Source organism: Bombus flavifrons, chromosome 12 (genome assembly GCF_040668555.2).
Source record: "Bombus flavifrons isolate JBK064 chromosome 12, iyBomFlav1_principal, whole genome shotgun sequence".
Classification (NCBI taxonomy): domain Eukaryota; kingdom Metazoa; phylum Arthropoda; class Insecta; order Hymenoptera; family Apidae; genus Bombus; species Bombus flavifrons.
In genome coordinates this window covers 7,564,193-7,592,026 of record NC_138453.1, presented here as the reverse complement: position 1 = coordinate 7,592,026, position 27,834 = coordinate 7,564,193, and the positions used below count along the sequence as shown (strand labels likewise).

Here is a 27,834-nt window from a genome sequence, read left to right as displayed (position 1 = left end):
ATTTATGTTCCTCGTAACACGACACTTAAGTACAGCGACACTTTCGTAGAACTATCAAAGCTCGTTTAGAGAGGAACGAATTTTAAGACATTTCATTACTCGAGAGGAGAAAGAATATCCGAACTCGGTCACGTTCTATTTAAGATGTGTTCCACGATGTCTTAAATACTTTTTCCTTACTCTTCATCCAGCTGCCATGAACCAAGTAATAATATCCTTCCATAAAGGTGCCATTGAAGAGTTAGGAATACTTCCAAACGAGTAAATCTACGTTTGACCCTTACGTAGCCAATGAAAATGTTGCGACAAGTAAATTTCAAGCTGTAATATTTTTAATTTTTTCATCAATTTTGTCTATTATCAAAAATATTCAAAGAATGAGAATTTGGAACTCTTTGTAATATTTTCATTCCAGACAGGAAAATTGTTAGAAGAAAAAAAGAAACGTAAGAATATAAAAATACGGAAATCCCTACACAAATATAAAATACGGGAATGGAGAAACATAGAAGTGCAAAAAATAAAAGAACTTGCTGAAAGAAATATAAAAATACTGCCCACTTTTTAAATTAAACAGAAGCTTTCAGTAATTTCTAGGATTATAACCGTGAGTTATTTCAGCAAATCTTAAATGTTTGACATACTACTGCGAGATCCTGCTGGGACTTGAAGACGATGAAGGTTTCCAGGAGGATTGTGAATGTTAATTCATCGTAAAGTACAGAGTCCCCTGACGCTAAAGTCGCCTTCTAGAATTTCGCGACTGTAGGGTAGTCACCACAAAGACGTTAGGCACAGTGGATGTATGGAACAAGGAAAACTTGCACACTAAAATTCTCCGTATGTCATAACAGCGAGACATTTGCACAGAAAATGGAATTTGAGTGTACTAGTCGTCGACAACAGTGAACTTCGTGCTTGCTAAAAATTAATTAAATTAAATTATTAATTAAGTTAATACGACTTCTTCTATTCTATTTTCCTTTGAAAAGAAAAATAGTAGGTCCATTTGAGCCAAGTTGCTAGAAAATGTAGCCTCTTTTACAATTCTGTTTGTATCGTAATCATCTGTTAATTGCTTTTGTGTTATCAATTATTTTCGTTCAGTGATACGAAAGATCGATTTTAATATAATAAAATAATATAAAGATATGAGAATAGAAGAATAAGATAATATGAAGATAATATAAAAATAATAGATTCAGCTAATATGAAAGATGTAGATAACATGGAAACGAAATTGGACGAATTGAGATTCGAAAGATTCTTAGGTATATACGTATATCGATTTTTATTATTTTTATTATTTTTATTCAACCGGATATTGTATTTTCGTTGGCGCACAATACAGGGCAATTTAATTCCTCGGAGAATTTATATTCACAAAAACTCCAACCAATCTTTTTCATAGATATCGTTTGTCTCTTGCATGAGTAATCCCAGCTTCTTTTTGAACGTAGATGATTGATCCTCGTCCTGTGACAAATGTACACGTACATTTTTTATGTAAAATGTAAAAAATATTAGGGACGAGCACACAGCACGTTTACAACTCATTGAAATATCGGTAAGTTCTATAATACTTACGATGTTTTGCATTCGATTGTAGTCCTGGTTATAAATTCGCGGCCCATTTTTTCGGTATTCTGGCATTTTTCTGGTCCCATGTAAAACCAGCGTAAACGTTTCTATCGTGCCGTTATTCTCTTTTGGTCCGATCTGTTGAGATGCGAATATGTATATATACATATATACAGTACATATATACAGGTTCCACTCAATTGAAAATCCCATTCGTTGTTACTCAATGGGGAAGAAATTGTAACTTTGTCAGGTTAATAGGAAATGTTCTCTTTTCTCTTTTTTCTCTTTTTTTTATGATGATTTACCTCGTCGAGAATGTCTAGAAACCAGCTGCCACGTGGGTCCTCACCCCATGACGCTACAGACATAAATTTCCACTTCTCGAAACCCGCAGTTGAATCGTCCAATTTTCTTGGCTTTAGTATCTGTACCCGTGTCCCTTGAGGCCATGCGAAAAGAATTAATTTCATTAGATTGTATGACAAGTTTATTCCACTCTTAGCATTACATTTTGTGTGACATTATAGAAGCGTTACGTATATTGGTCGTGACGGACAAATTCACAATAAATAAACAACTATTATCGATAAATATCGATTACCTAGAAGCGATGCAAATCAGTTGCATAAATCGAAATGCAGAGAAAAATAGTAATTACAAATGTTATTCTTTGCGAGCTTTTATCACGGTATGTGCGATTATTTAACCTGTTAATCGCGGAGTATCGTTTCAAAAGTCCTTTACGGAGTACGTAGTTAAAATCAAGCAATGACGAGGATCGCACGTCGAACGCAGAGCAAATGCTCCTGTTATAAATTTTACGGAAAAACTAAAACAAAACGAGGAAGCGTTTTATCTTTATTCGATAAAAAAATTAATAATTCATCAGCACGATTCAGTTCTGCTACGGTGGAATCATTTGCTATATATCGTTTTTACGTCATATTACCTGTGCTCATACTAGTAATCTTCTTTCCAAAACGCATAAGGTGTCAGAAACTTAATTACTTGATAAATAGAAATTTATTTTACACACAAAGCACGTGTTACACTCGTATCGTAACTTGTAAAATAAACTCTTTATTCACCGTTTCGAATATACCAATTTCACTCGGTTTCTCGCGTGTTCAACTTATGTATATTTGACTTGCTAAGCGGTGCGGTCATACTACAGAAGATAAAAATTATTAATGACGAATCGATATCGAATAGCTTGATCTTATTCAACTAGTCTTCTATGATCGGCAGTTTAAATATTACATTTGGAAATAAATCAAACATTAAAGATACGAGTATGATAATAGAAGCTCAGGAAGTCAGCAGCTATTTTGATCTTTTCAACAACAAATTCATAGAACATTTTATCTTATAAAGAAGTTTAACAATTTTTCAATTAGAATATATTTCGAATGATAGAGGTGCATTCTTATTCTGAATCGTTCCAACAATCTGATATAAATGTATATGTATAGATGACAAAAATTTATTTTTTATTTTTTATTATTTATTTTATAAACATTTTATATTATATATACACCAGAAACATATAATTTTTTCTTATGAAAATTCCGGCTTTAATTATTTAGAACTGATAGAAAGAGATATCATGAAAGTGCTTGCTAAGTGCAAAAGAATAATGCATCACTCACAATACTCGCCTGCACGTAGAACCTTTGAAAGTTCAAGGGTCGAAAAGGTTGAAAGTAGAAGATTTTTCGCTAAATTTCTCTTTAGAAAGTAAACGGTTGTACCCGACCATAAATCTACACTCCTGACTGTTCCTCCTGTTAGAAACGGTAGTTCACGACACGAAATCGATCTCGAGATACGACGTGTATCTCGATTGCAAGTGTGTACACTGTAAAAATCTTATTTCTCGCGAATCTTCGCGAGCATTTTTCTCTCGTCATACGCCGCAAACGCCGTAAAAGCTGTGTTACGCGGCGATAAATACGCAACAGACCGAAACAGACATTTCAATCTACATTCAAACGCATCTTTCCAGTGCATACGAGAGTTTTACGCGTCACTTCATCCTTAAAGCCTTTGAACAGAAACCTCGGGTCAGCGCGGATGCATTATTGAAAATCGTCGAGGCATTGTATCAATAAAAGGCCTTTTTATAGTTACATTATCGTGTATAAGTATTGGCACACTTCTAAATTATTGTAATTGTACATTAAATATTTGTACAGTTACCAGAGAATATTTGTATGTATCGTACTGTACTGTCTTGCACGAAATATTTCGAAATTTCGTTAGCACTGTAACGAGATACGACTGTCATAATTATACTGGTAAAATTTGAAACCAATTCTTGCTTGATGGTATCAATTTCAATTAAAGTTGCGGAAGATAATACATTTACCATAGGAATATGTACATATACATTGCGCGTTGTATAAAATCAAGCAGATGAAATTAAATATTTCATCGTTAGTTAATATTCGACGAAGAGTAGGAAAATTATTGTTTATGATTAAAAAATAATATTACGATGTTATTGGAAACGGAATGTTCACTGTCTATGTTGATCCTTAAAGATTAAGCAGAGTATTTCGTTCCAGCTATGGGAACAGGGAAACGTTTGACAATGGGAAAATATTCCTCGACTATAATTTTGAAAATACTGTAACAAGAATAATATTCACAATCTATTCGAATTGTACCAGATATTCAAATACCTAGGATATCTCTGTATATTCGAAGCGATTATTTTCTTGGATAAATTTCTTTTATCTCCTGGTGTCGAGTGTTTCATAGCATATACACAAATATCAGAGACGAGTTAAGTTGACACAAATGAAAAGTGCATACCTGAGGGCGCAGTCAGATACATCTGAAGTGCACCACGAAGACTGTACTCGAGGTTGACCTCGATTTCCACGTGTTCCAAAAACGTAATCTCGTTTCCTTCCGATCGACACTCGTTCTCCGTCTCGAATTGTAACCGCCTGGTATTTCCATAAGCCAACTTCTTGTCGATTCTAAGCCAAACAGAATATTTTCTTATATATGTGTGAGTAAATTGTGGGTTGCTTCCGGATACATCCGTGTCTTGTCAATAGAACATGTTGAAGCTTTCTGGAATATCGATTATCAAGACCGAAGCACGTCCTATCTCGATAGTCATAAGACTTTAAACGTCATTTGATAATTACATGAGATATCAATTAAATGTACAGTTCTACATATCGTAGGACGAGAAAATTATGGTAATTCCAGTGGAACTCTTTCTGAAAGTTAATACAGAGCAATGAATATGTCAGTCTGGACTATTAAGAGCGTTTCGAGAGTCGATTACATTTTAAATTTCATTTGATAATTATTGTAAAAATGGAGTCAAATATGAGATAGTTAAATAATAATCGTAAATATTTAAGAATAAGAGAATTTTTTATATTGATATTCCAGTAGAATTTTGCAAAGGAAGTGCAATGGTATGAAAACGTTAGTCGCTTCGACGATCTATCGGAATATTCTAATTTGATAATTAAGTTACAATGTTGTTGAAACAACAGCCACAAACATTTTAGGATAAGGAAGTTGTTGACGTTGAAATTTCAGTAGAATACTTTTTTAGAAGAAATGTGACACGAAAATGTTACGTTTGAAATTTACAAAAAATGTTGACTGCACTCTGTAGTGTGTCGGAACATGTTTAGTTGAAAGGGGGAGACGGGGCTACTTCTTATCTGAAGAAACAGTAAACTGACGGGTGAGGAATGTACGAGAAATCCTCGAGACGTTCCACTTTTTCGACTATGCTTTCCTTACGGTGCAGCAACGAATAAGTGAAGAGCACTTTCCCGTATGTTGAGTTTAACGACGTAAAAAGTCACCGGGCTTTGCTGCACTTTTTAAAGGACCAAGGACACAACCTGAATATCAGCTCAAGCTCTGATTGCATGAAACTGCTTGCGACGTAATTCGTATCTCTGTTTTCTACCTGAGAGAAGTACACGTCCTGCATTCCCTGAGGAAACAAGCATCTCTTAATATTCTTCAACTGGATAAAATGATAAAAGTATAACTTCCTTTCATGAAACCGAGGACGACGAGTAACTCGTTCCTGTTCTTTGATACAACAATTTTCTTATTTATGAATCTCTCTAGAATTAATTTTAATTAGATTTAAAGTTTCGTTGGGGTTAAATCGAGAACTAAATTTTTGTGTTCGTTAACTTCTAAATCTATGATTAATATATCATCGGATTAACTAACTAAAGGGCATCGATTAGTAATGGAAGAGTGATTAAATTTTCATGAATTTAGTGGAAGTCGAGATGTAATGTATGTAAAAGTTGGCGCAATAGTGGGTGGAAATACCAGGTTCGCAAGCTGGGAAGCTTGTTTTAGTATTCAAGGTTCACGATGTTCAAAACAGCGTACAGAATTACGTTTTAACCGTGGTAATCTAAATGGACCCTGTGTGCTACGTTCTACGTACGCTTGCGTAGTATTTGCATGTAGCCCGTTCAGCTACAACGGAACACGTACACATTATCGATTAACGAACACGTAGATATCTGTGTCACATTCTGTAAATTTGACTAATTTTTAACCGTAATTTTACGCAGACACATTTTGATACGAGATATGGTTTAATATATGTTTGAATTCGTGCTAATTTTCTTTCGAATATGAAGAAAATGTTGAATCGCTGAAATACTCTTTTATGATAAATACAATTATTTTTGTAAGCTATGAAAGTCAATAACGAAATTTTCTCGTAATTCTACTTACGCTTTAGCGAATTCCACTTTACAGATGGTTTTGTCCGGTACAGTAGTCCAGTTGTAACTGGCCGAGACTAAAGCGTGCGCGTTCATAAGTCCAAATCCGAAACGTGAGTTGAACCAAAGTCCAGCAGAGTTTCTGAACCAGCCTGGATTCTCCCTGAAAGTTGATGCAATTACGGGGTCTGCCAGCGCGAAAGAAAGAACGGCCAACGTAAAATGATACGGTTTCCGACGTAGGTTGGTGTAATCCCTTTTTACACGCGGCAAAGAACCTCCATTTTGCTAGGGAAACACTCGCCGGTAATTCTATTTCTTTTTCTTCCTTTCAAAAATCCAATATTCGTTTCTAAATTGCTTCCGGAATTTTTGTGTTTTTACATTAAAATTTTCTGAGGATTATTTTACGGACGGAAATATACTTAATTCGCAAAAGCACTCAAGATATCCATAGTAGATTCCAAGTTCTATCCATAGTAAATCATAATATTCGGAGATAGATAAAAGTCTTAACCATGTCCATAAAAATTTGATTTTTTATAAAAACCCGCAGTAATGATGCAACATAGATCGATAATCTATGACTTTAACAAACATCGATTTAGCCAATAAACGATTTTATTTAAGCAACATCGATACAGAATAAGGCATTGTTGGTCGCATTTCGCTGAGAGCCCGATACAATCGCGCAATCAGGTCACTGAATTCGACGTATCGCACCAGCTCTTTGAACGACGTGAATGAAGTTCTTGACATGAAATTCTCGACATGAAGAACATTCTTAATAAATCCAAATCTACGTGTATATTTTTTTGGCATCATTTTAATCCTCTATTTATTTTTTCGTGTCAAAATAATGTAATTATCTCGTTTATCGTCGAGCAGGATAAAATCGGAATAAAATCACAGTTATTATTATGAACTAATTTATTATATAGCTCATTATGTATAAAAAGGAAAGCTCGAATGGTGCAAGCACATCTTGACCCTGACTGTTGATCAGGTGCGCGTTACAGCACAGAAGCCGTGGCATTTGTCTTTAGTGAAGAAAGAAACGATCTCTGCTTCCTGTTCGTTTCACTGCAATTATCGTTTCTCGTTGAAACAGCACGACCTACATTTCCTCTCCGTCGCGGAACGAATAAGAATGACACAATGCTTCAATCCACCAACGGTTCGCGGTGCCCAAGGAGAAAAACGAGATCGACTTGGGCTTCATATATCGCGACAAAGTTTTTTTCAGAACCTGGGGAATTCGGCGAGATATTTTCCCCGAATAATCCAACCATGATACATCCAGATAGCGACACCGCGATCTGCTTGAAATTGGATAAGCATTTCGATGGATATAAATGTAGTGCAGTTAATTAAAATTGATCACAATTATCGTTAAACGGTGTTCCGATGAAATTCGCGAACTGGAGCTAGGACTGGCGTTCTAGTAGTTTGAATTCTCTGACAGTATGGCAAACTAGTTATTTGTGAATACTGATTCAAGCTGATTTTGTAATCCAAGCTTTTATGTATCGTTACACTTGAAGTCTGCATAATAATATATCTGTTTAAAAGAGGATACTCGTGAAAAAATGGGATCATACAGATTAACTTTATACCGTATCAAAAACTGAAAACTACTGTTAAGAGGAAAGCATATCAAAATAACATAAAGATAAAAATGTAAACGCGTGTCGTAAACAGCATTTCATATTAATAATTTCAATAATATTTCCAAGCAATTATATCAAATATTTTGAAAAAAAATTTTCAAGTATGTATTACATCGAAGTCGTGTTTCAAAGAAACAGAATAGAACATAGAATATGATAATTTCTTATTGGATGTGTTCATGTTTTTTATACCGGGTTCGAGAATTTTATGACACCATTTATATACACTGCATGCTCGTCGCTTTGATTTACGATATCCCAAAAATGATGAATTTAACGTACTTCATAAGTAGAAAAAAGTACACCTTTTACAGTGATGTTTCAAATCGATAGCTTGACCATTTCGAAAATATAAAACATCAAACTTAGAATGAAAACGTAAAGGGTCATGAATGGCATGCCCAAATAACGTTGACCTACATTTTCTCCCGGAAATATGTACGACGTAAGTAGTATTAACGAAAAACCGCATTAGCGCCTGTCACTGACCAAAGCACGTGGCGCGGCAGTGGGATAGGTCATGGCGATGGTGAGAGTGAGAACTTCGGGTGTGTGACAAGGACAGCGATAGCGTTGCATTAAAAATTACGTTTCTCTTCAACCGATGGTATCTCGAATACAGAAAGTGATATCGACATGAATAAGAAAAGGAATCAAAGAGAAAGGTTCCTAGTTTCTAAGAATATCGATTAGATTATTCAGATATGGGTCGTTTCTGAACTATGGAAATTTAAGGTTTTGGAAATTTTGATATATCGGATCGGAATATAAATTCGTTCCGTTCCTATCTCTATTTGCAAACGGAGAAGACGAGGCAAGTGAAGAGCACAGGGAAAAATATGATAAGTACGTTTTTGTTAATTTTTTTTACTTTAATGTCACTCCATGACTAAAAAGGATATATTTTGATATGAAATGGCTAAAAGTGAAAAGAACCAGATTCAGCCAGAGATACGGTCATTAAGTTAACTCGTATTTTTATATCATCACTATTTTGATGTTTCTTACTAGTTTGGTACTAATGCAAGCTACATTTTTAAATTATCAAAAGGAAATATATGTTTAGACTTAAAATCAAATAAAATCACAATTTTGGTGATATGGAATTAACTGATTACGTATCCGATTTTAAAATTGTTTGTCTCTGCAGAATACATGTTACAAATACATGTTACAATCTAATATAGTATTAAACATACCTGAGTGGATTATATTCTGACGTCCAAACGATGAGATGCTGCACGTCCCTCCAGGTTAAATCTTTGCTTCAAGGACAATACATAAATTATTCTGATGGTTGCAACTATGTTTCGAAGAAGTACTTATAGCGAGTGAATGATGGAATATTTCGTAATCTGATTGGAACAAGTTAGATCGGTCCAAGACAAGAAAATAGCCCCCAAAGTGTTTTTCTGAACTGCTTAAAACAACCCTTGGGAAACGTTGATGCCGGCAAGTTTCGTAGTTTCATAGACGAAACGAACACGTGGTTTGTTTGAAATTTTCTTGACGGTCGAGATAACGATAAGTTTTTAATCGAGTCCTGTATTATGTTAATTTCGCATGGATGGATTTATGCTACGAGCGTTTCCTCGTCGGAGCCACAGATTTCCGGTAACAACGTTTTCATAAATGAAAAAGAGATTAGGGGAATCTGTGGTGAATAAATATCGGATACGGAAAGGAACTTTTCTTTCCTCCTGCCTTTCATTTTAACTTTGCTGATAGCGTATTATGTATTTCACATATATATTAATTAAATACAGATCTATAGAAGAGAAGCATAAGAAAGAAAAGGAAATTGGCAAAAGAATAAAAGAAGGAAAGGAAATAAGTAAAATAGCAAAAAGAGAAGAATAAAGGAAGAAACGAGAGAAGGAAATGAAAAAATGAACGCAACGAAGGAAATATTTAGTCTGCTGATTCTAAGGTTCAAGCAGAAATGACCAATATCTGCTTGATATAAATCTGCTACACTCTATTTCTCCATGCTGTGATGGAATTTTTAGTAACGCGACCTCCTTGGTGCTAATACATGTTCTACTTCGTACAAATATTCAATTCTGCAGACCCATTTAAGAATTGTGGTCGAAGTTACTTGAATCTTAACGAGATTCAACCATAGTCGCGCTAATGCATTTAACGATTTTTCCTGCAAATGTGATGGCCCCAACCCGCCTCTAAATAGAACAGATATTTCAGTGGGTCCGAGAAAAAAGGAAACTAACGAGCTCGTACTTTACTTGTAAAGCTAAGGCCAGGATTCCTGCAGCTAATGGAGCGGACGCGGAAGTGCCAGTATGACCCGTGGTGCAGGTGTTTCTTAAGTCTGTTGTCGCCTGAAAGCATAAAAAGACAGTTCGTTAAATTATTCCATTAGCTGCAGGGAATGGTCCCAGTAGTACTTTCATCCATTCTGACATAATCCAAAATTTCAAACGATTCAATTTCGAACATTTCAATGCCAAAAAGGACATCTAAAATCTTTAAATTATCAAGATCTTGTTTTATCAAGTTTTTTGAGTTTAAGAATGGTAAACACACAGAATCCACTGAAGACGCATCTTACGAGGCTTTTACGATCAATATTTTCCGAATTGTAGGTGCTCAAAGAAGAACGAATTCAATTTTTAGAGGTTTAGAAATTAATTAATTACCATTTTTAAAATAATTTTATTATTCATTTATCGATTTTCCTTTTCGATCCTTTTTCTGGTTTTCGAAACGAAAATGACACTATCTTATTTATATTTATTAACACTATTATTCATCATTTGTCTACTTATAATCATATCATATTATCTTTGGAATTAACTGTATCATCTTCTTGCGATCAATGATTTTATAGAAGTAAGTCATTTCTTTCTTGAGAATTGAACGTTAATTGTGTATTTGTATAATGAAATTAAGCAATTGATAGAAAGTGAAGTTGATCAGTTGCCTCATATAGATTTTCAAGTTATCAAGTTTCAATTGTAATAGAAAATGAGACATGTACAATATCGCTTACTATCATTTGATCGTGATAAGCGCCACTGCTATACGTGGTGGCCAACGTTGCGGGACAGCTTTCACCGTACCATGGAAATCTTCCAGTTTGACTAGCAGATCCCACAGCGATGGTATAAATGCTTCCTACGTATCCGTCACATCCGCAGTCGTCCGATCTCAAGCCCCCATTCCCGGAAGCCCACACGTAAATGCTACCTCTGCCGCCTCTGCCCTGAATAATCGTGTCAAATCAATAACTTTAAGAAGCCGCGTACTACATGCGTTATTATCTTTATCCAGTTTGAAAACGATATTTTTACGCGAATCAGATAAAATGACGTTATCACGAGGAATCGTTTGATAAATATCCAGCCACGACATAAATATGCATCGAGGCCTATGCTTCTCGACCTTTCGCACGATTTATTCTACATGAATATTTAATTGTTCACTACCACGCCGTGTATTTTCTACCTGCTTCGTGACACCCATTTATGGCGTATCTCGTATATTCTCATATAGAATTAATTAGAATTGCAGGAAACTTTTTAGTCCGGATGAAAAAGCAAGATTTTTATGATGATGAATTTTCATTGTTTTCACCAGTTTGCCAGGTGACGAAGAAAATATTCTTCCTGGTGGGCGTGTTATAATGACGACGTTAATACAACTTTCTCGTTTCAAGGTAATTAACGTTCCAAGTAATTAGAAACTCTTGATCTATGCCGAGAGTGACATAAAGCGTCTCGAGCTCTCGTTGCTGTTCGCTAACTCGACTCATCCGTCTATGATTAAACGAAAACGTTCAGTTTCAAAGAGTTAAGTTTCGATTCGCTTTATCCCTCCCCTCCTACCCCTATACTCGCCATAGCGATACCACGTTCGAGAGCTTCGCTGGCTAGCCTGCCAGGAGCTTCTAGACTTTTCCCATCGTCGGCTGGGCCCCACGAGGCCGTGTAAATGTCCACCAGTTCCGGTTTGTATCCTAGCGCTTCTCCCTCAACGCGATCGTTTACCAAACCATCGAGCAACTTGATGCCGCCGATTGAAGCCTCGAAAGCGATGCCCACGCCGCATTTCCGATTGTTAGCTTCCATTGCTATTTCCCCTGCGCATCTCGTTCCATGGCCGTTCACCCCTGAGGACGCGTTGAATAATTGTTACGCGCGAAAAAGTAATGTTCGATGAAATTACGCGCGAGAAGAAAAATTCTTATAGGAAACGTGATTTGTGCTGATTAGACAGATAGATGTTTCTTTGAATGTCCAGTCTTTCTGCCTTCTCTAGGTCATTCTTGATTAAATCGTATTTTTTGATCGTTATAATTTTAGTAAGTTTTTATGCTTTGTTTCTATGATAGACGAGATCTTAGAGTATTAAGTCGTTTTTGTTTGATAAAACGGGGACAAGGTTAAAGTATGAAAATTGGAGGATTACTGCAGAGATATTATGTTCCTGGTAAATCTTGATAAACCTTCTTGGCGATGCAAATCTTGTGATATGACGTATAAAGTTACGGCATTCAGTTCGGTATAAACTTTGCTGATCGCGTAAATCTTACGATATGATATATAAAGTCACGTATTTAGTTTTTATAATAAACGGTTAGAAGAATGTGAGCTCAACCAAAAGCTATAATTTCGTTTCTACCTTTGTATTTATCGTGATAGGATTGTAATACTACTTCAGGATAATCTGTATAATATATATTCACTGAAAACGTATATCGGAGTTAAGCGTATAAGCGATTTAATCTGATAATTCATACCTGATAATTCGTATCGTGGCAAAGGATCATCGTCAGCCTCGTTTACATCGTAACTAATATCAGGATCCTAGATCAGCAAATTCATAAAATTAATTAGTAAACCACTACATAATGATCTTGGTAGATGAAAGAGCAAAAATAGAAATCTTGTAACGCTGGAAGGTTATCCTGGATTAAATTTCACCTCGAGCGAAGTTTTTCTTAACATTATCGTTTTACATTAAATTTTCTATTTTTCATCTAACACTGGATGGTAATAATTCAATTTCACTTTTTTATTTAATTTCATTTGTTAGACTTTATTGATTTCTAAAATAAAAAAGACTCTTTCTCTCTCTCTCTCTCTCTCTCTCTGGGATGAAGTTTCAATCACGATGGAATTAACACGATTTCTTTTGACGGTAGCTTTTAAGAGTTAAAAAATTCAGGATTAAAAAAGGATTTAAAAAAAGGGTTAAAAATTTCAAATCAAAGGATGCAATTTTAAAAGTCCACTCTCGGTTGCCTATGAACTAGAATATGTAACTAATATCAGAATTCTAGCATTAATTCAATAAATTGATTATAAGATTAATTGACAAGCTAAAAATCGTTGATAGAAGTAGAAAAATATAAAATATCCAAAAAAATTACAGGGTGCAATTTTAAATGATCCCTCTCGTCATCTATGAGCTAAAAAGAGTAGCTCGAAGCAAAGTTTCTCGTTACTCACGTAGTTATTTCGCAAATCGTCGTGGGTATATTCCAACCCATCGTCCAAAACTGCGATTCTCACGCCTCGACCAGTTACCCCCAGTCGATAGAGGGACAGTACGTTCAAATCCAGCTTAGGGAGAGCATTGTTCGATCTCGTGTCTTGCTGCAACAGTTGATAAGGAAGCCTTGTCTTATCGTCAGATAGCAAAGTCATCCACTAAATGTTTTACCAACAATTCCTTTTTATTGATTTCACTTATTATTGATTTCTTTCTACGTGTTTCTTCCTTTCTTTTTTGAATTATTTTTCTTACGTTTTCAATCAATTTTTACGCAATTTTTAAGGATATTTTGAATGAGTTTAATTACCAGGTACCATTCTTGATCCCAAAGTTCGTCATTGAACATCAGTCTAGAGTCTTGAGGATCTTCCTGCCAAAATTCTTGCCAATCCTTGTCGTCCTCCTTGATGTTATTCAAATGATACTGATCTACCTCCAGTCTCTTCTCCCTTATCAGTGGTTTCTCCGAGTCGAAGCTAGATAATGGCACGTAACCGCGCTTGTGTCGCTCGATCGTTTTCTGCTGATCTGCCCAAATGATCTTCAAAATTGAAAAATCGTATTGGTAGAACCTAATATCGTAGTTTAAAAAGAATTTAACTCTGGAACTATCACTAGGATTAAAGCTTGTATCAAAACGATCGAAATAAAGCGTGAAAAGATATATAAATGGCTAAAAAGTATAATATAACGCAAGTAGAAAATCACGTTTTATCCATATGTCTTATTAAAAAAATCAATCAAATTCTAAAAAATCTATCCATTACCTTGCTGCTTGAATTTAGTGGTTTTGTTAACCAAACTCCACCCCTTTTCTTCTGACCACCATTGCCGTCTTTGAGCCATATATACGTATCTTCGAAGCCCAAGACCTGAATGAAGAACCTCGTATGGAAAAATCGGAAAGATTGCAATTTCGGCAGAAAAATTTAAATTAACGTGACGCCGGGCATGGTAGTGGCTTCATAAAAATTTAAATTAACGTGATAGTGACGTGCAGTGCTGCGTATTGCTTTCATCTACCAGTAGTTCTTTTATTTCGATTTTTTATGTTCCCAATTCGATAATCGTGTAACACGACTCTGTACCACATTGCGGCAGCATTTTTCGAGCCAAAAATTTAATAAAATACCTGAAACGAGATCGCGTTTAAATTTTCGAAACGACCACAAAAATGAAACTCACAAATTTTTACAAATTCACAGAAAAATAGCTGTAGTCTGAATACTCTAAATTTTTCTACGAAGATCACAGGGGAAAATATGATGAGCGTAATTTTGTAGATTTTCTGATACTCGTGTTATTTAATCACTACAAAGCGAAAATAACATTTAGCACAAAACGGGGCCTGAAAACTGTTACAAGTTGTATGTATACGTATAGCTCTACACATACGCGTACAAATATATGCTCAAGCATCCGAAGAATATAAGTGTGTACGTATATATACCACAATCTTTTATGCCTATGGGGAAGAGATGCCCCATCTGCGCAGACATCCGATGTCTCTAACTGAGAGTGTGAAAAATATGTACCTGGTTTATTTATTTCAACGCTTTGTTAGAAATCAATCATATTCACAAATTTTTCCCCTTTGTCTATAATAATTTTGTCAGAAATATGCACATATACAGTGTGATCTGCAGCTGTAGTAATCAGTGATATCAATTAGGGAAAAGTCGATACAGGAATCGATTCTAGAACCGTTTCGAAAGCGATATAGAATCGGAAGAGCAATGTTTACAGGACCAATATGGGAACTGAAATAGGAACCATAATCGAAATGGATAATAGTTGGAAATTTCAGTTTTTCGTGACAGTTATTAAAGATAAAAAGGTTCTTCGTAACTGTTTTAATAAGAATCTTTACATAACATTTTCTCAACTGTTTCAAGTGTCCCTTTTACTAACAAGTTTTGTTAATACGTAATTGGTTGGTAAGATATTGGATTTTAAAATTACTTGCATGTAAAAAACTAGACACGTGACTTATCATACTTTTCTGCGTTGTCTTCGCACGAATGACTGTACGTAAACTGGACTATCTAGAACGAGCCGCCGGCAGCTACCCTTCTGACTGAGCACGCAGGGTGCTCGAGCGGCGAGGGTGCGTCGCGACGTCGCAACGATTCAGCCCTTCGAACGATCGAATGGGACGCTTCGAATAGGATAGCATGAACAGAAGGTTGGTGTCGTCTTAACTTCAACAAGAGATAGACAGACAGATAGAGTGGAACGGATGAAAGGGCTTTCAGGGAGCGTCGAACGTCTAAAATGGGGTATAACGTTATTATTATCCAAGTGTTGGTGGTATTTTTGCATGGTATCTCTGGTATTTGATGTCGCTTCTTTCTCATATGAAAAGGGAAAGACCCGGTCAGAACCTCGATATTTCCATAACGAGCGATGTCTGTTTTTTATTTTCGATCAACCTCCTGATAGTTGGATTTTCCTACTGGCTGCTCCTGATAGTTTATCGATCCACGGGCTCCCCTGATTGATGATTGTAGTGGTAACTGCGTGTGCTAGCGCAATAGGGCGCGACGCATGGACATACGTGCACGGGGTGACGAGGAGCTGCAGGTGCAAAGTGGTTTATGACTTATGGCCGCAGAAAGAAAATGAATGGAAAAATTGACTGGAAAAATTGAATGGACTTTCTTGACTCGCAATTCCTATTTGACGCGTTGGTCGATCAATGATTCTGGCTGATCGATGAGTTCGTAAGGATTGAATGTATATTATTGTGCAGATATATTTGTAGTCAATTTGTAGGAACGATGAACGAATTTGATTAACGTTTACGAGTTAATGATGATTTAATGATTTATTCTAACAATATTATATTGTATTATTTGTGGTGTACACTAATATATAAATTTACTCTTTAAACATCACTGCTTGTATTGGCATAGATAGTCCTTTCATCAATTTGGAGAATCTTTCTTAATCTGCCTCATAATTCAGAAATTAAAGAATCCGAAAATGAAAAATTTGTTGTGCAACGAAATATTTCTGCAAAGTTTAACATTTAAAAGTAGTGGTTGTATTGTTTTATGTCAGCTTTTAAAAATTAATTTAATCGGGTCATGATATTATACGATAATTACGAAGAAGAAAATCATTGCGGTTTAATTTATCTAAAAAGTTGCGCGATTAAAATACATCGTGTCAAGGATAATCAACTGCCGGTACATTTCTACACGGTCACATACGTAAACCGAAGTATAAAATATAATTGAACCGAATATCGTATGTTTTTTTCATGCAAATACCAAAGTATTGGCGCATCGCCAAACAACATGTCCATATTGTGAACGTTACGAATATGTCAATTACAAATATTACAGCAGTTCATGGATTACGAACGTTGCATAAATCGAGCGTATCTGCGCAAGCAGATGTGTATCTCCTCTCTTTGCCGATGTAACGTCATATCTCGTTACATCGCGCTAGATCATTTCCATATTTGCATCGTTTCAATGGACGTCACGATTAAAAACCTCGTCCGTCACCGGCAGCAGCGAAAAAGCATAGGAAAATGAACTGTCAGTAGTCGAAATATTTCTCCGCATTATCAAATAGCTGTATATTTTCGTGGAATCGAAAATCACACGATTTGAAACGTGAAAAAAAGAAAAAGAAAAATGACACACAGCGAGTCATTGCCCTACCATTTCATCGTACATATCATTCGTAGTTTTTCATCGGTAATGTTATACGGTTAATTAACGGTCAAAGATATTTGTTCATACTTTATAGAACGTTCACAGCACTAAGCCGTGGATAACATGACCAATTTGATAATGGAAAAAAACAATGAACGGTTCGCGATTAGTATGTTTCGCGCGATATTACCGCGGACGTCGCGTGGTTGCGCGATACCCTCAAAAGTGACCCCAATTTTCATCGAATAACGTCGACAGGGAAAACAAAGGCCGGAAAAATCCACGAAGCCTGTTATGAAACAATAATCCCGCATTTGGCTTTGCTTGGCCCATGGAGAAAATATACCTATAATCCAGTATCCATTATATTTGAAATGTATTCAGCCAGAGGGAATGAATCCGACCGGTCGTTGCCATCGAACCAAACGATAAACGGCTGAATATCCTCGACGACGAACGCGCTTGTTTTTTTGTATTTTTCTTTTTATTCGCCTTTCTCTCTCTCTTTCTTTCTCTCTTTCCCTCCCTCTTTCTCTGTGTCTGTCTCTATCTGTTTTATTTTTATTGTTTTTTTTTGTATTTTTGGGGGGCTGGTGGAAGGAGAGAACAATTCAGTTTGGACGCGAGGATAAAAACGGTCGTACGTGCGAACGATCGCACGTGATGGCGTAAGCAGCTACCGATTTTTATACCACTGGCCCCGGTACATCGATGTTATCACGATTTCCGGCGCCAGTAGGAAGTCGAAGCGCGGCAATTTACATCCACGACACCTCCGTGTCCCGCAAATAATTTCGCCACGGCATTTCAGAAGATTTATGGAGCCGATTTTCGGTCATTCGACGTCCTCGTTCGCTTCAAGTCGCCACGTATCATGGATTTCTCGTTTCTGACTAGATGTTTTATCCCATTGGCTTTATCTTCAACCTGCTGAAGAATGGACGGTGCTTCTAATCACGACTTTTCCAGGTTAATCTCCGATTCTTTCCTCTTTGCGATGCTCTATTCAGCCTGCGTTTGGAATTAGGAATGCGAAGCTGGAGCAATTCTTCATTTTTTTCTTTTTTTTTTTACTGCACGAAGATTAGAAGGACTCGACAAGTTAAATTTCCTATCTTTTACAGGGAATCATTTTTAAGAGTCGGTACGTTGTCGTCGATCCCACGTTACTGAAATTCTTCTTTTCTTTTCTAATTGATTTTAGAGTCAAACATATATCTCTTCATGTGTACACAATTTTGTCTATTTTTGAAAGACTTATGTTAGACTCGTGACTCTGTTATATTAAAGTCTTTCTGTTTAGATATAGATTTATTAAAATCCCGCTGTTTAATCGTAAAGCAACATTAAAATAAGAAAATCGACAGAAACATACGTATCGTATGTTCCACTGTGTCTCATACGATATGAATTAAACCCCGAAGAATCTTTCCCCTAATTCCTCCAATTCCAAAGTCTGGATGTCCATCAAGGTCAGCTCTTGAGCAAGAGAGTAACCTTAAAATGGGGCACGTACAACACGGCTCGCTTTAAATTCCACGTGGGAACGCTTCAAACTCGAATCTGTCTGTTACGTGATAATGGTTCGATTCCCTTCGTCCCGGTGGCAATCGACGCTTGGTGCTGCCCAAAACTACCCCCGAGACGAGCTCTTCTATTCCCCTTGTGTTTGTTAGCCTGCCAGATGAAAACCAGCCACCGATTCTATCGTCCGTCTACGTGAAACGAACGAGACCTGAGAGATAGAGGACAAGAAATCAGAGTCGCTCATTACTCGGCGATCAGCGATTTCTCGTATCGATCGGTCAAATTACGCCCGGCTGTCTCCTCTCTGTGGGAAAATCCACGAGCTCCAGGCTATCCAGGTCGGTTTGTAACAGTCTTCCCGCGCAAACGATTGATACTATATGCGCCAGGAGTGAAGGTACGAGAAGGTACGAGAGGGAGACGAGATAATAACAGGAGGAAGGGAGAGTATTTTCGCAGTCCATTTGTTTTGATCGGATTTCCAACTGTCTCTGGTAATCCCGCGGCAGTAAGCTCCCGCAGGCATCGCCACGTTTCAATGAAAACCCTAACGTTTCTGTTCTACCGTGGAACAGAAACACCTTTCGTGTAACATCCACGGGGGACGTGTAGCTCGCGCATCCCTTCGCTTGTACGGTCGTTGTTTGCGAACTGGTTTTGTTGTTACTCTTCGTTTCGAGTTGTGTTACCTTGTTCTTTCGACTAGGAAAAATTTTAGTGCGTTTAAACGGTGATAGTGATTTTTCCATGATTTGAGAACAGGATTCTTTTGAGCGTAAATTAAATAATTGACTCTTTAATTACTGTTTGTTCAGCATCTTACGTAATAGCATCACGTAATAAAATGTAACATGGTAAACGTTCTTTTCGTTTGCCTTTTCATTTTCATACTACGAAGTAAAATATTCAACAGTCGTGACGAAGTCGAGGAAGTTGCTGTTAGACGGGGATTAAAACGTAATCTGGACGAATTCAAAGGGGAAATACCGTGGAAGAAAAAGTTATTTTAAATCTTATCGCGTGTGTGGAATATTAACTGACACAGTTCGCTTGCAATTAAAAATGTTAAGGAATGAAATCCTCAGAAAGTAAATGAATTTACGTACAAATTAGTAACTGGTAAAAGAGATACGAGGTAACAACGGATTTCTGTAATATACGTAATATCCAGTACATACGACTGTCTAAACGATTCCACAGTTGAACGCGAAGTTTCTTATACCCACGAGTTGCGGAAATGCTACAAATTTCACAGATATTGCGCTCGTACCGCGCCATTTACTATCCCAGTATAATAATCGCTTGTATATCGTTCAACGTCGTAGGTGGCTCGAGCTTATAACGCTCTACCCGGTGCGTGTTTCTCGAGATTACGCTCTCTCCCTGCCATTTAAGCACGCTAAATTCAATTATATACATTGTATTCCACGATGGAAATGGTAATTTCGTGGCACGAAAGTTTGCAGATCCTCGAATGGAAACGGATGCTCACAGTGTTTACCTATCAATATGTAACTTCGTGAACATCGACCGTGATAATGACAATGCTTATGCGAGAAAACAATCTTCAAGATTGGTGTCTGCGAGCAAGCAACGCGGATGTGTATCGCGTAGATTCGTGTGTGAGCCTCGTAAAAATTCGAATCGAGGGTACGAGTATCTCGAGAATGAAGAAAGAAATAGTGGAAACTCGTTGGACTTGTGGGAACGCTGTAGTCGATTTCATCTGCCTGGTTAGCTATACCGATGGCTACTATGCGAACAGTTGCGAAAATGAATTTTTGTACGTGTAGCACAGAAATTGTTAAACATAACATTTATTAAAATCGATTCGATCGTTGGAAGAAATATTTCTTAATACGATTAAAGATGAGGAAGACAATTCGGTTCCAACTGAAACGCTATGTAATATGAATTCTTCTATCCTGGAATATAACCGGATTTAAAGGCAAAGTATATTTCGTTCGATCCTTGTTTTTCGTTCTTCGTAATTGTTGAAACGAAAGAAAAGTTTGCCGGTGTACTTTCTGGATTGAAAAAGTTTATTCTCTGATGAAACTAGGTTAAAATTAGAATTGAAAAAGTTGTCGATTTAGGTGAGATCATGGTGTCTCACCATGGATCGTCCATTTGTACCAGGGAGCGCGTCCAGGGGCCCATATAATGCGTGGGAAATTGAATTAGCAAAGGCAATCTTCGAAACTACGCTACGTCAAACCCGGCTACGTCAAAATCAAAGTTTTAATTGAAATCAACGCCGTAACCAGCGTCACGTGAATTTGGTCAAAGAGGGTCCGGACTAGTTTCATATACTCGATCTCACTTAACTCTTGAACCTATTAGTGCCGTATCGATTATGTTATGTATCGGAATTATGTGGCTGACACGCCGTGCTACCCATAAGTGTGCACGTAAACTAATACGTAATTTCGCAGCAATATAGGCGTGGGAAATACCTGTCTGCCACACGAGTCGATCATAACGTTGTCACGCATCGATCTTTTCCAAAGCTTTCGGTTCTCCAGACATGCTGACAATTACACGTGAAAAGTTAGAACATCAATTTCCTATAGAGCACTGTAAACGTAAAATTAATTAAACTGTGTAGTTGTACAAAAATCGCGAGCACGTCTTTTTATGCGAACAAAACGCATTTATTAACAACGTGATATTGGTCCAAATGAAAATTTTGAAAATTTTGAAATTGAAAAGTGGAATTAGCTTGTGCATTTAAAAATAACTCCAAGTATTTAAGATGATAAAATCAAACGTGTTATGTATGAATGGAACATGAAATTAATATCGTAAACTGGCCTAAAAAATGCTTGCCTGTGTTGCAAATACGTAAAAATATACCGTAGAACGGCACTTCTTGCTACATATTCCTTAACGTATATTTGCAAACTGAACTTTTGCGTACATTACGATTTTGTATGGCTTCTGCTGTTTATTATTTACTACTTTTACTATTTGTATTGCTCCGTTATGGTAATTTACTACAACATGGCAAACAGTGCTTGAGAAATGAATAAATACCAATGCAATATAATATTTGTCATCGGATCCATTGAACGGTGCACGATCGAGTCGATGATAAGAAATATCGAGAGCGAAGTTTCCCGGAAATCAGAGATCAAATATCAGGATCTACTTGAACCGAGATTAAACCTTTTCGAAGGTAGGAAGCTAACGAAGGCGAGCACCGAGCGGCAGATCGCTATGACATCTGTCAACCCCCGTAACGTGGAAGTTCATTATGGCGTTCAGTAGAGGATGCCATATCATTTATTTCAATTACTGCCAAAAGCTGAAGCTGAATCGGCAAAACCTCCGCATGCGCTTCGATCATTTATGAACGTACCATCATTAATGCCTCTACCACGAGAAGAGGTCGTTAAAACTGTCATAGTCACGCTACTCGTCCTTGAAACATTTTTGTTTCGATCCTAGAACACTCGTGTTACGTCTCATCGTGGTTGATCGTTTTCGTATTTTAATCAAATACTAATTCGTTCCTTTGTAACTCTCTTTGTCAAGAACGAGTTTACACCGTATCATTGGTGTTCAAAATTGAATGTCGCAGCAATAAAGAGGCATTTGCAATATTCGAATTGTATTTATTGGAAGAGAGAGAGAGGCACGATAAGACGCTTTGAATTTGTAGCAAAAACGTGATTTGATTTCGATTGATTTTGATGGTTTACGTAAATTACTGGAAAGTGACGCTATCTCTTTATTGTAACAGTCCCTTCAATTTTTGCTCCGAGCTTACGATACACGTATCGCGCTTCATAGCAGTTTGTCTCTTATTTTAACCAATGATTAATTCGTTTCTTTGTAATTCTCGTTTCTGTCACGAACAAGTTTACATTGTCCCATTGGTGAATAAACATGAGAATTCTTAGCAGCTTATGAGTATGAATATGCTGAAATTTGATGAACGTTTCATTTTACAAAAGATTCGGTTTTACAAAGACTAATTGTCATTTCACAGGGTGGTTAATTACTTTCCAAAATTTCCACATTTAACGATACACGTGTTAACGATATGGAGTAATTACGCGTATTATATGTTCCATGAAGTTATTGTTGTTAATAATTCCGAAACTGTGACGTTCAACATATTCTATTAAAATTCGAACGTTTAATAAATTTTGTCGACGATTTAGTTCCATTCAACGGTATTCTCCATTTATTGTAGTACGATTCCTACTGTCGTTCGATTATACAGGAAATAAAGAAAACACTGTTCCATCGGCCTGTTCCGGAAATTAATGTTAGGAAATTCATTCCAACAGTTTCATAACAGCTTCTCGATAACTGGATTTCAATTTGCCCGGAGGCCAGGCTTGATTGAGCAATCTCGTGCCTTTATAATATAGGGTGTCCGCGTAAGATATATGATAAACCTGAGTAACTTAGACGTACACAAGTTTCACTGCGAGTAATTAACTGGCTTATCGGATTTTCTGCTTCCTGTGCATAGGTAGACGACAGATTATAACGAAAATGCGGGTCACACGTTAAAAATGTCGTTTGCGTTTCTTCGTTAAAGCAAATTGTTATCTCAATCATTCTTAATGCAACTATAAAACTAGTGGCGTATTGTGCGCCATGCGATGTCTATCAAACGAGTCATTCAGAATAAAAATAGACTGGGTCACGTTTCTTCTAAATATGAATTTATACATGAACTCGGTATACTACTCGTCATTCGATACAATTCATGTAAGAACAGTGTCAAGATAAATAATTTCATTTCTATCGTGACCGTTATAATATATGATTTTGTCGTAGCATTAATTTATTTCAGTAAGCTGGATTAGTCGTAGAAAAGTGGAAGAATTCGTCTTTCCTGAATCAAAGACAAATAGTATTTGTGTTTACGCGTGCCATCAACAAGAAATTACTATTACTCATTGTCAGAATATTGGAGGCAGTGCACTTTTGCACACAGAATGGTACAAATTTAAGAGACTACGTAGCTTCTGCGGGCAATGATGAAATCAATTTTATTTTTATCAAACAAGTAGTATTAAAAAAGCAGTTGCAGAAGTAAGATCGGGTAGAAGGAATATCGCAGAATATTGGGTAGAATCCAAAAGTATTGGTTTCGAAGTAAGAGAAGAGTAAAATAAGTATCCCAGAAATGGGACCATCGAAAATCTTCGAAATATGAATTTCCGAAGATTGTCTTTTAATTAAAAACGGTACCGTATGTGTAAAGGCAATTGAATTACAATTCTTGGAAAATTGTCCAAACTTGACTTGTCTATGGACGTGTTGCGCACGAAGATGGTACGTTGTATTTCGAAGAGAAAAATCGACGAAATTTCATACGTCGTCGCGTCGCCAAGATCCTGGATAGGCAACGTTATATCAAATGGTCGAAAGCTTTCGAGGCTACGACGGCAGTTCGTTTTCGAGCCCGATGAATAATTACTTTTTCCCTATTCCACGTCTGTCAGTCACTCAGTTCCAGGCATGTAGCTGTTACCTGAACGGACGTAAACGCGAGAAAATCCTAGAAAATTTAGGCGACTCTCTGCTCAATTCTCTATCAGACTATCGAATAAAGCACTATAATAATCGATAAATATACAATCATTGGCAATAATGAAGTATAGAATGTCTTGTTTAAATATGTAATGCTGGAAAAAATATCGAGAATTTAAGCTTTAGCAACGCCATAAGAATATAATTCTTACAATATGAACGTAATTGTGACACGAAATTTGGCAACCCAATTAAGAAGTTATTCAGAGGAGAATTCCGGATCGAGTTGTCTCTACGATATGTTTCCTTTCAATTCACGTGATCTATTAGCTATAATGTACGACAGTCGGAGAAAAATAGCAGTTGCTGGATGTTACGTTTCGCTGCCAAATCGATGGCACCTAAGTGTCCTCTTATAATCGTTTAGCAGTAGAACGTCACGGCTGGAGCGATTTACGAAAGATTGATCGTCAACCCAGTGCCGCGTAACTATCAGTCTTCTCATTCGAAATTATTCGAATCATAGAATCAATACGCTACGAATAAAGAATAACAGATTTGTATTAAACTATCTAGAAAACAGAAGCATTGAAATCATTGAATTTGTGTATAAAATATCAATAGATGACCAGCAATATATTTATTCCAATTTTACTTGGCACAAATTTCACACTTCTTTCGTTACTAGCTTTCTGCTATTAATTTACTTCCAATCGAAAATTACGAAAGCCACTCGCTCAAACCTTATCTCGACCAAAAGACCGAATAACCCAATTCCAAGATTACCACCGTCGACGCCGACGTTCGTGTTAGGTCAGTAGTAAAAAAAAGCTCGATTCGAACGGCTTTTCGCTACGCCGTCCTACCCTTTTTCTCCCTTTGAGACCGAGAGACCACGTGAGCTTAATTATACGAAATAATTACACGACGTGACTGGAAAATAAACGAGCGAGCGAGGGCATGTGAATCGTGCTCGCCATGGATTGCGGTCGGCCGCGAGGCTGCTTGTGCAGCTGCAACTGCGCCAGTCGGCTTTCGTGGCTGCAGCTGCAGGGAAATGCAGTTTCGCGGGCGCAGAAATACAGAGTGCTCGACTGGTTGACGGCACCAGGGGCCAGGAATCGTGGTAAAGCGGTTGAAAAAGGAGAGTCACTCTGTTAGCGTAATTATGCCGCATGCTGCCCACTTGTATTATGCTGGTTGATGTTCAGAAAAAACACACGTCACTTTTCGTAGGCACGAAAAATGATTATGGTAATTGCGACGATCACGGCGAGGTAGTGCCCTCCTCAACTCGTCTGGGACGTCTTGCTAGAAAAGTGGATCAAACTTTTGATGCGTGTGCCGAGCGTAGGGAAATTCTGTGGAGCATGGATGCTCAAGAGTTTGTGCACACGCGCGTTTCTTTCACGAGGGTAAGCGCTCGTTCGGCGACGGGGTTGCTGCAATTTCATGCGGGTCCATGTAGGTCACCATCCTTATTGGTAAAGAAGAGAGTTAAAAAGTATGGCTGAAGAAGAACGCATTTAAGAACGTTGTACGTACTTACACTGTCAAGTAGAAGTATAGGGATGGTTGTTTGTTTTTGATGGAATGTAATTTACTTAGAAAATTATCGGTAAGAAAATCTAGAAGATAAGTGAAACCGTTGGGTTAGTTTCCGAGATCATTTTCGTTGGAGGACACGTTGTAATCTGTTCATATTTCCTTCTTCGGTCTGAAATCTCTTTTATTTTCTTCCTTTGTCCCGTTCTTTTTTAGAGTAGCTTTTTAGGATACACGATTATAACTATGAATATAACATTTGACTGCGACGTATGTATCTCAAAATTTAACTCTGTTCAATACACTTTAAAAACAGGGAATATACATAATTCAACACAATGGACGTATCATTTCTATAGCTTCTATCAATTCCTTTTTTCCTTTTTAATAATTCTCGGGAAAAATCCGTTCTCCGCGAAACGACACAGCGCACAAAAAACTTTATCTTATCTTATTACATTGATACTCGCGCAACAAATTCTCGTCCATCGACGCTTTTAGACAAAGCATACACCCTTATCGTGCTACTCGATTTAAGAGTTATCGAAGGCATTCACGGCACGGCGCTCGTAAAAAGCTAGATGAAATTCGATTCGCCCTTCTCTCTTACACTTGCATACGCGTGTAGTTACTTTCGCGATACACGCTGCGATACATTGAGTCTACCTTCGGATGAACGTGCAAAGAGAGACAGCACGAGCGAAAAGTCACCGTTATTCGAAGATCACGGGCGCGTCTCAATTTCCTCGAAAGAAGTTTTCGCTTTGTGGCCCCAGTCAAATACGCGTGGAAAGAGAGGGTTGCCGTTCACTCTAGAAATTTTCCCAGCTTCCCGAGCCTTTGAACGTGGATCCCGTACATTTTACCAAGCAAGCTCTCCCCCTCCCCCTCCTCCCCACCGTGTTCCCGTTGGCCTGGTAAATCTGCGCGAAAGCGTAAACGTATTTCAGGCCTTCGAGATCCAGCGAGACGTGAATGTAGCGGGGAAGCGTCGAAAAAGTGCGGCCAAATCGTTTCCCCACGGCACACGGATCGCTGCAAAGAGATTATCTCGGTAAGCAAGCCTCACGAACCATTTGATCGCTCGTTCCAGCCATTCTCTCCCTCCGTTTCCGCGTCGAGATTCACCGAGACATCGGCCAGATCTCGTTCCCCGGTTTCTTCTTCTCGTTCCATCTTCCTTCTCCTTCTATCTTTCTATATTTCTTCTCGTCTCGTCTCTTCCCCTCGCTCGTGCACTTTGCAAAACGAGTTCTGCCTTGAGATCAAGTCGCGCGAGAGAAAACGTCCCACCGACCAAGAAGATATCCCCGGACGTATTTTCTCCCTTTTGCCTCTGGACCAACCGATGTTTAGCCGATCGTCTCGTTTCCTCGTCCCTTATGTACCTAAGCTAACCCCATTCTTCTCGCGATGCATCGCGATTGCATCGACCAGAGAAACGTTTCGGAAACGATTTTTAGGGTCGACGTTTAGAGTGTGAAGTTTAATAAAAAAGTGATAACAATATTGCCTTTTCACTGTGTTCTCTTTTCCTTTTTTAGCTTGGGGAGTTATATGTCAAGGGATTATAGATAGATAGTTTTAAGCCAGATTTACGACATGGGCGTGATATCATTGCTATTCTTGCGTTCTAGATTTCTTAATTATGCGGTTTAGTCACTTTTCGGAATTTGATCTATTTGACTCCCCTTTTTTTTTTTTTTAAAGCTTTGTTTTTATATTAAAAATACAATATTTCTTCAGTTCAATTTACTCGCTCTCTAAATTGATGACAAGACAATTCTTGTCAATCTTCAGATCTTTGTGTCAATCGGTGACTAAAAAGAAGTATTCTAATATAAAATAATCGAATGATGCCTAAATACATTCCAAGATACGTAGATAGTTTCCACGTAGGATTGGTCGACGACATACTACATTAAGAAATTGTTCTGTGAGAAACGAGACACTTATGACTCTCTTCACTTGTGGTTTTCATTACTAACATGATAATTACTGCATTTAATGTGTCCTGTATTTCGTCGCCACTCAATTATATTCATTTCCGATAAGAAAACGGAGGTCCGAAAAAGAGTTCGCCGTTCCGGC

At 37.4% G+C, this 27,834-nt stretch overlaps 1 protein-coding gene across 2 annotated transcripts in view; it reads right to left on the bottom strand.

Moving 5' to 3' along the window:
• Nucleotides 1-1,322: 1,322 nt before the first annotated feature.
• LOC138185385 (neuroendocrine convertase 1) overlaps nucleotides 1,323-27,834 on the bottom strand; it is a 162,438-nt gene continuing 135,926 nt past the window's right edge. For both annotated transcript variants that reach the window (XM_069124259.1, XM_069124258.1), the window contains 13 exons: nucleotides 14,275-14,379; nucleotides 13,815-14,048; nucleotides 13,462-13,608; nucleotides 12,750-12,816; nucleotides 11,848-12,119; nucleotides 11,001-11,213; nucleotides 10,229-10,329; nucleotides 9,190-9,255; nucleotides 6,331-6,483; nucleotides 4,402-4,571; nucleotides 1,890-2,023; nucleotides 1,588-1,719; nucleotides 1,323-1,476 (listed from right to left, as the gene is read on the bottom strand). In XM_069124259.1, the coding sequence (XP_068980360.1) occupies nucleotides 1,381-1,476; nucleotides 1,588-1,719; nucleotides 1,890-2,023; nucleotides 4,402-4,571; nucleotides 6,331-6,483; nucleotides 9,190-9,255; nucleotides 10,229-10,329; nucleotides 11,001-11,213; nucleotides 11,848-12,119; nucleotides 12,750-12,816; nucleotides 13,462-13,608; nucleotides 13,815-14,048; nucleotides 14,275-14,379 (1,890 nt within the window). In that variant the 3' untranslated portion in view covers nucleotides 1,323-1,380. The remainder of the gene's footprint in view (nucleotides 1,477-1,587; nucleotides 1,720-1,889; nucleotides 2,024-4,401; nucleotides 4,572-6,330; nucleotides 6,484-9,189; nucleotides 9,256-10,228; nucleotides 10,330-11,000; nucleotides 11,214-11,847; nucleotides 12,120-12,749; nucleotides 12,817-13,461; nucleotides 13,609-13,814; nucleotides 14,049-14,274; nucleotides 14,380-27,834) is intronic.